Consider the following 11540-nt stretch of genomic DNA (forward strand, 5'->3'; position numbering starts at 1 on the left):
GAAATTAATTTTTTATTTATAGATTGAATAAGCAAATTCATGAATATATTAAAATGCCCAATAATATTTAAACAAATAGGTTAACTATTATACCAACCCCAAACTAGTCCAATCAGCAATTTTTTGTCCCATTCGACTCAGATCTCCACCAAACTTAGTGAAAGACAATATACTAAGCTTTAAAGTTGGGGGATCCACGCAGGCTAGATGGGTCAGTGCATTACCTTTAAATTTTCATACACAATCAGACAACCAGCTTAAGCATATTTCCGACTATTTCATCGAAATAATTATCTAACCTCACTCTATGTAGTTGCATATTTCGACTATTTTTACGAAATAATTATCTAACTTCGCTGCATATAGTTGCATATTTCGACTATTTTTTCGAAATAATTATCTAACTTCGCTGCATATAGTTGCATATTTCGACTATTTTTTCGAAATAATTATCTAACCTCGCTTCATATAGTTGCATATTTCGACTATTTTTTCAAAATAATTATCTAACCTCACTCCATATAGTTGTCATGATAACCCGTACGATAATAAATTCTAAATAAATAACCACCATGATTTGAATCTATTCCATCTTGTCGTTAAAACCAAACTCCAACCGACCAATATTGATTTTGAAATAATCAAAATCACTTTATGGTCATATCAATTTTCACTAAGATGTCCTAAATTGATTCGCCCCTAATGGAAGGAAGCAGCATCGAATAAGTTTTTGATAATAATAGACTTTATGGAGTTCTCTAGGACTCTGTGGTTTCCACAATCTTCAGCTAACAACAAACAGCTAACTCAAAACAAAATTCAACCCATTGTCACAAGATTTCAATTATATCCCAAACCCCTTATTGTTTAAATGGATTTGAAACTGAAGATTAAAAGTTTTACCAGTGCATTGATGCTCTTGCTGGCCTGATAATGTCTGGAAACCTATATACCATCTGCATCCTTTCAAAAGTTTGCTTCTACTTCCTGAAATGATCCGAGTTCATCAACAGTCAAACAGAATTGAGATTGGCATGAGAATGCATATGCAAATACTAACCTCCAAATGTATTCTTTATCATGCTTGGAAAATTTCCACAGTATATTAGTTGGGTTATAAAAATTACACTGTACAGTTGAGCTTGAGTTCCAGTAAGATTTAACTGTTTGTGTGGCTACAAATCAACATCTTGTGGAGTAATGAGGATGGGAACAGGTAGCTAATGGATTAAGTCGGATCTGCTTCTTTGTCACCTTTGTCTTAAGTTAACATCAGAAGGCACTCCGCCCCTCTCTGAATGTGGGCTTACTGGTCTTGGCCTTTGGGCACTAACATCAGATATTATAAAGTCATGAGGAACCATATCTGACTGATCCCATACAATATCTGCTATAGCTGAAGTGAAAGAATTCAACTGTTTTTTCTATGGGTTTTCCCCTTTTTGAGATTTATTAAGACGTGCATGACAAGACTGTAGTCGTAAGACAATTTTAAAGAAGGATACTATCTGTTCTCCACATATCTGTAATGCTAACTTCAGCATCTGATAACAGCCAGTAATCCGCATCATTCTGCAATAATATAGAAGTAAGCTGAAGCTAGCATAAATAGATTCTGTTCAAACGTGTGTCCGAAAAAAGGGCATGTAGTCGTCCTGCTGAATATTTAAGGATGATATGCTTACATCAATTTCTGAAGGCATAATCTTCATCATTCCACCAGGAAACTCGTTTGAACCATGCACATCACAGATGCTGCTGTACTGGGACAGTTGAGCTTGGGGTTCGATTTCGTTTCTACTGCTCTCCCCAATAATTGCTTCTGTTGTTAGATGTTCGTTTGATCCTGAACTGGAAGCATGTAGGAAGCTACTAGGTGTCTGGACCACATTCATCTCCTCAATTTTCTCCTCAAATTGACTACGAAAAAAGGAGAATTTTTATATGAAAAACAATTAAATTCTTTTTTGATATAATAAATGGTAGCAGTTACGAAATAAGAAAGACTAGGAAGGCAGGAAAATGGATAAATGAACTATCACTTTAAGTAGCTCCCAAAGGAATATAATCTATTGTAAAGATCAGCCCCTGAAGAGAACAACTCAATGATGTAGAGAAAAGGATACCTGACAAGATATACATCAATAGGACCCATCGTGCTCCTAAGAACTATTCTATATCTTCTCTGTGGATCATCAACAGCCTAGCATGACGAAAATGAGAACATTCTCTGAGTTATCAGATAAAAGGGAACCAAAAGAATATCAAGCATAACAAATAGCTTTCTTAAAACTTTATGCCCATTACTTCATCGGGATCAGGAACTTCCAATGTGGTTCCATGAGGAGCTTTAATTGCTATCAGCGTTTCATTCTGCCCAAAAAAGAATAGCTAGTTTCCTTAAAACTTGTAGCAAGGTTGACAAATTATGAACTAAAATGTATACAGTATCATGTAAGAGAATATTATCATATGTATTAGCAAACACTAGATGCAACTCTGTAGTGATTTTACGTTCCCAACTACTTTTCTTACTTATAATATCACTAACTAAAATGTCACCCTATTATCACCATCGTATTAAGAAACATACATTTGATTGAACTCAAAGTGACTATTTCGTTGTTTAAGCCAAACATGAGAGCTCCTCGCCTCCCAGAAAACCTCTAAAATCTGTGCCTACCTCACTCGTACATTCCCATAAGCTATATACATCAATCTTACCCACCCCCACACATTCATTGCTTACTACTTTGCATGAGTCAATCTGATCTCCTTACTACTCTCTCTTTTAAGCTCTTCTCACACAAATATGTATGCTAAATGGCAGGCCCAACCCAGTTCTGGATAAGAAACATTGTCTTAGTCAAAGAACAAATATACAAGATGAATTGGTAAAAGATGTCCTTACAAATGATAATGTTAAGCTAAATCCTTTCTAGTGATGCGGTGCGAGGATTTTTGAGGCAGTTGTACAGTTATAAGGGTTGGAATACCATCAGCGACTTTGCTGTAAAATTAGAGAGGTGGGACATCAACAAGCATGAGCAAGTTGACATCATCCCTTCTTAATGTAAATGGTAAAAGATGACACTGAGTTATTTTAGGAGATTAGAGACCACACCAAATCTCTTCCAACAAACTATCCACCATTAATCTAGAAAATTTTGGGGAGTTTCTAATTACTGAAGCTGTCCCTGATGTAACGCAGGCATCCTTCTTTCTCCTCACTGCTTTATCTGATCTCTTCCATGAAAAAAACCATGCATCTGGTTACACCTTTATGTAAACTGGTTGGCTCTACCCTAACTAGTCCTCATCTAACACGAGATCATCTAGAATTGACAAATCTAAAAACACAGTAAAAATTATCTAAGTTTATAGTTTTCTCCTTCAACCATATGAATTGCACCCCATAAACCATACTGGGGCATTCAGATTGAGAGGAATAATAGTGTTTTGAAGGACCAGAAGTGATCTGGGATAAACTTTTTGTCTTTACCCATCTAATCTTATCATTTTGAACGAATGCACTTTTTGTACGGTTAATAGTTGGCCTCTCCCTGTTCGGCGGTCCTTTTGTATACGGTGTATATCCTTTTATATTCTTTTGTTTATCTCAAAGAAAGCCGTTTCTTTTCAAGAAAAAAAAAAAAGAAAGAAAGAAAGAAAAAATCACATGATCCAACTCTGCTAGGAACTGTCTTTAGTTTTTCATCTTTTTCATGATTTTCTTTCATTTTCTTTAATTGTGATGTGTCATTCTCCTAGTTCAGGTATGACTAGTACATTTTGAATCCTGGTACATATAATGCAATACTCAAAATCATGTGACCATACAAAAAGGTGTAAAAATTAGAAGTAAAGTTTGAGCTTAAATATTCACAATTGAAGTATTTACGACAAATTCACCTGAAAGCAAGGCAAGCCTTTAATGTCTTCTTCAGTCACAAAGAGCCATCTATCGTAATAGGAAACATATGCTACGTTGTTATTTTAATCATATACCAGTAAGTGGAAAACTAGACAGAATGGAGCAGAAAAGGACTTTTACTTTTGGATATTTTCATCTTCACTCAGATTCCTCAGTCTTTCCTGCAATGCGCTGCAAATATAATTGTGAAACATGAGTTTATCATTTGTGATTCAAAGTATAGAAACTAATAACAGAATAAATATGCAACCTTATCTTATCTTCTAATCTACGCTCTTCAAAAGAAAGGTTTTCAACATCCACCTGCAGGATAGGTACACTCTCAAATTATCTGTATACAGGATAGGTTCTAGATAGAGTCATTATTAGACATTCCAATAAATAGTTGTACAAGGGAAAACTAGGCCTTTCATTAAAATAATGGTTAAAAACAAAATTCCATGATCTTGAAACCCAAAGACAGTAGTCAGAGCCACAAACCTGCAACATAGCAGTATCACTATCCACATTTCCTGGACTTTGGGCATTGAATCCCCTAAACAAATATTGAATAGATTCTAAATAAACCATACGCTTCAACTTCTTACGAAATTTTCAATTAAACAAACTAAATGAAAAGAATTGGACCAACACATCAATTGATACATTACTTCCAACATATTATGTTTTTCAGCTTCTTTTCTATGAGACCTATGCCTTCCAAAACATTTGTAATGTCATATATTCTCCTTTTCTGCACCTGTGTCATGAATATTTCATATTAGTCACCGCTAAACAGAAAACCAAAGTTTAAGTATCTATAAATTTTACCTTCAAGGTTTCTGCAGCTTTGTTCAAGTCAAGAATGCCATCCCTTGCTTGCTTAATTAAATTGATGAATTTTTTTGTCAGAAGACCTAAAAGTTTCAGAATTCTTTTAAACACCATTGATTTGACAAGAAAATGCACATTGATGTAGGTTGGACATAATATTAAATTAGCAAGAATTGCAAAGTTACCTAAAGAACTGTCATGTCGACAGTTTCCAGCTGGGGTAAGAGGAGAATAAGTGCCTGATATTTGAGAAAACTAATCAATAATAGTCATGCTGCTTTAATATTCATCAAAGGATCATACAATTTAAATTGAGAAATTCTTTAAGAGATAATTGGGATAAAAAGAATGTACCCATAACATCCCACAAAGAAAAACAGGATTTGAATAATAACCACTTTACGTTCAGTGACAATCTAAACAAAGTTACTAATCACAACTATCAACCTAAAAATATTAAACCCACATAAAATTTCTTACTAGTGTCTGAGATAGGTGTTCCAGGCCCAGACGTAGCTCTTCTTGGAGTCTTTGCCTTATTGTATACCCTTCCGCCTTTTGCAGATACAGGTGTCTGTACAAAACTTAGAGCATCTTTTGAAGAACTCTGATCATGAATGCAGTCACTAGATTCAACCACATGGTTATACATGGCCCCCTTCTGTTTTGGTTTCTGAAAAAAAAAATTCGAAGATAATTTTTAAATACAGCAAAGAAGGATCGCCTGAGTTAAGTGTAAAAAAGAAGTAAATAATACAATTTGCATGGTAGTTGAACCTCAACTAAACTAAAGTAACCATTATTGAGGATGCAAACCAAATTGTCGCAATCCTTATAATCCTTCAAATCATGTAATTTATCATGTATCTACTTGGTGGTTAGTTTTCTGTAGAAAAGATTAGATTTACCTCTATCCTTTAGTTTAATTTATATTTACCACGAGATATGTCTATCTGTGAAATTAATTTGTAAGATCGTCATAACATCCATATAAAAAAAACTTCTCATGCATATAACCAATTGAAAAGGGGGGAAATAAGAATCCTTTGCTTATTTGCATACAACCATAATACTATGCCCTACAAAACAATCGTTAGAATTCNGGGGGGGGGGGGGGGGATATGGCGATATGCATGCAATTGAAATGGAAACTAAGAGATCACAACAGAATAACTATTCTCTGTAACTAGACACTTAAAAGGTCAGCAGGACTATCCTTCCAAGATAAACTAAAACTCTAATCAACAGCAATATTATACAATTAAATGATCACAATGGTGAGCATTGAGCAAACAATTGCACCAAGATGCATTATTGCATACTTCATGCCCCTACAAGGCTGCTTCAATTGATTTAATAATTTAGAAAATTATGTTATGCAGCAGGCAAAGTTTGTGGGTCCTGCTACGAATTCAAATACATTTATGTAGCTATAAACTTGGGTTTTTCGGTTAACCATGTAACACTAGCTATCAATGATTTACACCTAAGAACAAAAGATGATAACTACATAACCATCTAGTTCATTTATTGAAAATCATTGTGAAAAGTATTTACATACAGTTGGATCAAGGTCAATGGGGTAACTAAAATTCAGTTCTTTGACTAGAAATCTCAACATGAAATTTAAAGCATCCTCATGTCTCAATAGCAGCAACTCAAGAAAAAATTATTTGGCATCTTGTGGAAATTAATTAAGGAAAGAAAGAGAGAAAATCCTACTTCCAAAGCCTAGGAGATTACATAAACATCCTTAAGTTGGCATGAATAGAAGAACTCGTATTACACATAACTTCATAGACCACACAACAAATCAAATCCCATAAAAACAGGAAAAGTATAATCCAATCCTTGGAAGAGCCCCTTATTCATTTTCAATCAAAGGTCCTCCAAGATGGGCCTCATGGGGTAGACCACAAAACTACAGCCCTTTGTAGAAAGGCTATTGACTTAGGCAAACCAATTTTCAAGCCCAAAGCAAACTCATGAGCTTTGACAATTCCGGAACGATTATACAATCCCCAAATTAAATTTGAACCAACAATTCTGACATATTTTGTGTGATTCATGTATGTTACATTATTAAATCTCATGTATGTAACACGCATTCTCAATTAGGAAATAAAAATTATTGTTAGTATACCTTAGTATCTAATCTATTAACAACATGCGATACTAGTTATCTATTGATGTTTAATGTGCAACACATAAATGACTAGTTCTTATAACAAGCAGAAGGGTGAAGACAGAGAAATCTAACTTCAAATTTACTTCGATAAGTGAGAAAGACTTGGTCACCAACATTCGGAACCCCCAACTAAAATAACTTTCCACACGTGCACTCGCCAGCACAGGGCATAGAGTAAAGAAAAACGTGTACGCAATGATCCACCACGATGAGAAATTCAAAAATTTCGATCGACTCAGACTGTGGCTAATACACGAATTGAATCACATTGAAGACTTCATAAAAGTATAATTCTAAAGTCAAAATCATCGGACAGTGTAGAAATAATTTAAAACGTATAATCAGAGACAACCGAGGTGCAATGTTACAGGAATCCCCATAAGGTTCGAAAGCAACAAGAAACAAGGAAGCAACAGTCAATTATGCAGCAATGCTTGAGAGACAAGTCAATAAACAAATTGCAGCACTCACGAGAGGTTTAACGACGATAGCATCAGGCTGTTGATCAAGAGCATTGGAAGAACCACCGCCAAAGTGGTAATAGTCACCCGGAGGAACGAACGGCGGCCTAGACAACTCGAAAGCAAGCTGCCGCTTGAGAGGCGGCAGGATCTGAGCAGGTTGGGTGTGCGGCAGTGGCTCCGACCTGTTCGGAGCTCGAGAGCCGCCGCCACGCATGGAGAATCCAAGGAACAAGAGAAATGAAACACAGTGGATTTGCAGAAGGAAGATGGAAATGGCATGAAAGTTGAGAAGCTGAGGAAGAAGAAGAAGAAGAATATAGGGTTGTGGGATCAAAATGGAACCAAAGGTGAGGAGGGAAATTTGTGTTAGATGGATGTGGAGGGAAGTGAATTTGTAACTATTTGCATTTTGGCCCTTGGAACCCATCCATATTGCATAATAACCCAAACATACTTTTGTTTAGTATTTGCATTTTGGCCCTTGGAACCCATCCATATTAAATAATAACCCAAAAATTACATTATTTTCTTTCTTTCTTTTTCTTGTTTTCTTTTTAGAAACTAAGCTTTTCAAATAAAAAAGCATTTTTTTTATTGTGAAAATGAGACCAATTTTAAAAATTATTAAAAATTAATGTAAATTCGAATCATATTATCTCGAAACGTGAACTAAATGTCCATCTCGACTAGAAACATCTATCTAACTTGTGGGATCGATATTTTTCTTTTAACCTGTGTGATAATAAAGGCGAGAGGAGGAGGTTTCTCCCTTATATTCCTCGGACTTGCCCATATTCTACCCGCACAAAATGTTGACATTATATTTTTGTTGTAGATAAAATATTATAAAAACCATTTAAATAATAATTATTTGTTTTTATTTATATAATATTAATAAATATATCATAAGCCTCATTATTCCCATCAAATTGATGTATGTAGGTTATATTTTGGGTAAATAAAAAAGAAAGAGAAGAAAAAAACTAAATTTTGTCATGAACTTTATAGTTGGTCGAATTTGTCTAAAAAAAATACAAAAAACACATTTAAACAAAAAAAAAATCAAAAAATTATATGTTAGTTTATAGTTAATTTTTTTTGTTTAAAAAATACCATTAAATTTATTGAAGATTTATTAATAACCTAGTATAAAAAAAAAATAAAAACCTAAAAAACACCTTTAAAACTAAAAAAACAAAAGAAAAATATATTTACAGCTAGTATCATAATTAAAAAATACTCAAGTAATTTCCAAAGCAATATTAAAAATTGTATACAAAAATATAGATGCATTTTTTTTATTAATTTGGCAATTACAATATTACCATTGACAGTTAAAATCATATTTAAATGACATCATTTCATACTTAATTCAAACGATTAGTTATCATCGTGTCTGCATTACATTAACTTCATGTTGAATATTATAACTCATTCATATTCCAAAAAAAAAAAAAAAAAAAAAAAGGGCTCCAAGTGATTATTACTTATTAGCCATTAGTAATTTTACCATTTTTTTTTTTTAAACGTATTCAACTCATAAATTGCACTTTGGAAAAGAAAAAAAAACCATAAATGGCATGTGAAAGTATCAAGTGTTTAAAAACAAATAATCTTGCATGATTCTCATATCTCACCTCTGTTTTATACAAATTCAAAAGGGCTTCAGATTCAGTTCAGTCACTCCCAGGGCTGCTCAATCAAAAAAAGGAAAAAAACTAATTCAAACCAGATTAAGAACATTACCAGTAAACTAGCTTAAACTGGGTTTGATGATCATCTTGTTTTTTGAAATCAAGTTTATGAATTCTGGTACATGTTTATGGTATATCAGAATTGAATTGGAAACACAAAAATGAAGCCAGAAAGAAGCAGGAAGCTCAGAAATGAACTCTATACTTGATCGATTGATTGAATGGAATATCATGAATTTGTACACCACAAAGGAGAAGATCGAAAGGGAATGGAAGAACCACAACATACCTCCAATTTTTCCCGGAATTTCATCTCACTGGTTTTCAGCAACACTGGCAATGGAAAACAAACGCCCTTCTCCACACAGATTTGATGTCTCGGCTTAATCCTATTCTCTAAGCTGAACGAGAAGTAATGAGGGAACTCCTTCAATTCCTTCAATTCTCTTCCCATTTCCACCACGAAGTAATTCAGTTTCGGCTCCAAATTCTCCTTGATGCTGCAGCAGAACAGCTGCGGGAATCGCCGGAACATTATCACAGCGTCCCGGCGAGAAAACCCTAGGTTCTCGAAGAACTCGATTCTCGGAATCAATTTCTCTTCCACGCTACAGGAAAGTAAAGAAGTGTGTTTATGTACCTCAGATATACCGATGCTTTGCAGGAAGTACATAGTCGGACGAAGCCGATTTTTCACGCTACACGCAAGCAACCTAGGGCGTCGATTGATAACGCGTTTGATGTCAGAACCGTCGACTCTAGCCTCACGAAGGAGGAACGTAAACACCGGAACGATGTCTGAAACGCGAGAGGTGAGAATCTCAGGGCACATACCAACGATTCGGCGGAACTCAACGGCGGTGAAATTCATCGAGGTCATGAAATCGACTGCGGATCTGATGTCGGCAAGAGAGGCAGTAGCGACGGGAGGATGGTCTTTAATGACAGAAAGGAAATCGATACCGATGGAGTCGAGGAAGAGCATTTTCTCCTGAAACTCGGAGCGAGAGCCGCTGTGGGACGGCGGCGGAGGGAGCGGCGGCGAGAGAGGGGGAATGTCGGGGGCGCGAGAGGGAAGTTTAGAGGGCAAAATGAAGGCGATTTTGGCATTGATGGTGGGGAATTGGAGGGTTCGAGAGCGGGAAAGAGAGGGGAAAAGAGAGGAAGGAGAAGAGTGGTGGAGGAATCCGCCATTGGAGAGGAGGTGGAGAGCAGTGTCTTGCATGGTGTTCATGGAGAACTACATTAGAGAATGTGAATGGCGCGGTGGTAGGGTTTTTCAGAGAGGGAATCAAGGAAGTGGTGAGGAAGAGAATTGCAGAGGATAAGAGCGCTATCTTCATTCTTCATAATATCCATATTCCCAATTACAAATGGAGATGCCGCTAATACCCCTACCCTTTTCCCTCCCCCCAAGCCCATATATTTTGGGCCCAATAATACCCAAGCCCATATATTATGGGCCCAATAATGTTTTAATTAATTTTATTTCTCATAAGATTTTTTTTTCTCGTGAATAAATATAATATTTTTCTGTTATAAATTAAACTCATTTTTATTGAATTAATATTTTATAAATTTCATTATATTATAAAAATAGTAATTATACAATGTTTATAACAATAATTATATTTATAAACTAAAACTATTCGAATCAATAATACCTAATATCGCTACTTCTTATCTTGAACCGATCTATCGGTCGGGATAACAGAGTTCGACTGCAACTTCGTTATCGGCATTAATGGGGATCAAGAAATATTCTCCAACAACCTCTAAAACCCGAATCGTTAAAAAAGTGACGAAATTTTTGACGAATTAAATTGGTACTAGATTCCAGCACGACGTCGGGCAACATATATATGGGATTTTTACAATCTTGCTTTTAGGGTTTCTAGTAGGTTTCGATTCAAAGAAGAATCTCAAAGGGAGGGTGGTTTGTTTGACGTTTGTGACAAATGACAGTGGTTGCGATCGTAAATGAAAATGTTATCACCTTAGTATCTTTCATTAATAAACGTATTGTTATGAACCACGAGCCTCCACAATCGTATGATACTGTCCACTTTGAGCTCATATCAATGTAGATAGTGTTCCTTGCTCATAGATACCATCTTTTTATTAATTAACATGGAACCTACTCTTTCCAACAACAACGACTCTCGGCACGAATTCAAGACCATTGACTATTTACTCAACTTACCAAGCTAAAACTAGCGGACCTGTGATGTGGCGTCGAGTTTGTTAATTTCAAGCAGGAGAGAAACGATTTGCATAGGGGAGTGAGGTTGGGTCGTTTTAGACACTAAACTCGCCTCCATATACACCAATTTCGTGGTGTCTGAAGAGCTATAAATTTTAAAATTTTAAAATATATCTAATAAATATATAAAATCTCGTTAATTAGGTATAAATACTATTTTCACCTATAAATTTTAGAATATTAT

General features: G+C 35.2%; 2 protein-coding genes across 2 annotated transcripts; both read right to left on the reverse strand.

The window, feature by feature from the left end:
* Positions 1-630: 630 nt before the first annotated feature.
* On the reverse strand, positions 631-7779 carry LOC111782040 (transcription factor E2FA-like). The gene is made up of 15 exons (XM_023662807.1): positions 7407-7779; positions 5228-5420; positions 4933-4986; positions 4745-4830; positions 4585-4673; positions 4415-4469; positions 4185-4237; positions 4055-4105; positions 3913-3961; positions 2308-2373; positions 2127-2203; positions 1686-1920; positions 1506-1572; positions 1061-1390; positions 631-987 (listed from the first exon to the last, which is right to left on the reverse strand). The coding sequence occupies exons 1-14, from the start codon at positions 7611-7613 to the stop codon at positions 1251-1253; spliced, it is 1422 nt and encodes a 473-aa protein (XP_023518575.1). The 5' UTR covers positions 7614-7779; the 3' UTR covers positions 631-987; positions 1061-1250.
* Positions 7780-8958: 1179 nt separating this feature from the next.
* LOC111782041 (transcription termination factor MTEF1, chloroplastic) lies at positions 8959-10436 on the reverse strand. The gene is made up of 2 exons (XM_023662808.1): positions 9383-10436; positions 8959-9091 (listed from the first exon to the last, which is right to left on the reverse strand). Exons 1-2 carry the CDS (start codon positions 10325-10327, stop codon positions 9080-9082), a joined length of 957 nt encoding a protein of 318 aa, XP_023518576.1. The 5' UTR covers positions 10328-10436; the 3' UTR covers positions 8959-9079.
* Between the last annotated feature and the right edge of the window lie 1104 nt (positions 10437-11540).

Source organism: Cucurbita pepo, chromosome LG19 (assembly GCF_002806865.2).
Source record: "Cucurbita pepo subsp. pepo cultivar mu-cu-16 chromosome LG19, ASM280686v2, whole genome shotgun sequence".
Classification (NCBI taxonomy): Eukaryota; Viridiplantae; Streptophyta; class Magnoliopsida; order Cucurbitales; family Cucurbitaceae; genus Cucurbita; species Cucurbita pepo.

What these genes read in the sequence shown, in the direction of transcription:
- LOC111782040 (XM_023662807.1), bottom strand. Translation starts at nt 7,613, where the DNA reads ATGCGTGGCGGCGGCTCTCGAGCTCCGAACAGGTCGGAGCCACTGCCG. An exon ending in CTATCGTCGTTAAACCTCTC is followed by an intron (nt 5,421 to 7,406) that starts GTGAGTGCTGCA and finishes TTTTTTTTTCAG; the next exon opens with AAACCAAAACAGAAGGGGGC. An exon ending in AGATATGTGGAGAACAGATA is followed by an intron (nt 1,391 to 1,505) that starts GTATCCTTCTTT and finishes CTTCAGCTATAG; the next exon opens with CAGATATTGTATGGGATCAG.
- LOC111782041 (XM_023662808.1), bottom strand. Translation starts at nt 10,327, where the DNA reads ATGAACACCATGCAAGACACTGCTCTCCACCTCCTCTCCAATGGCGGA.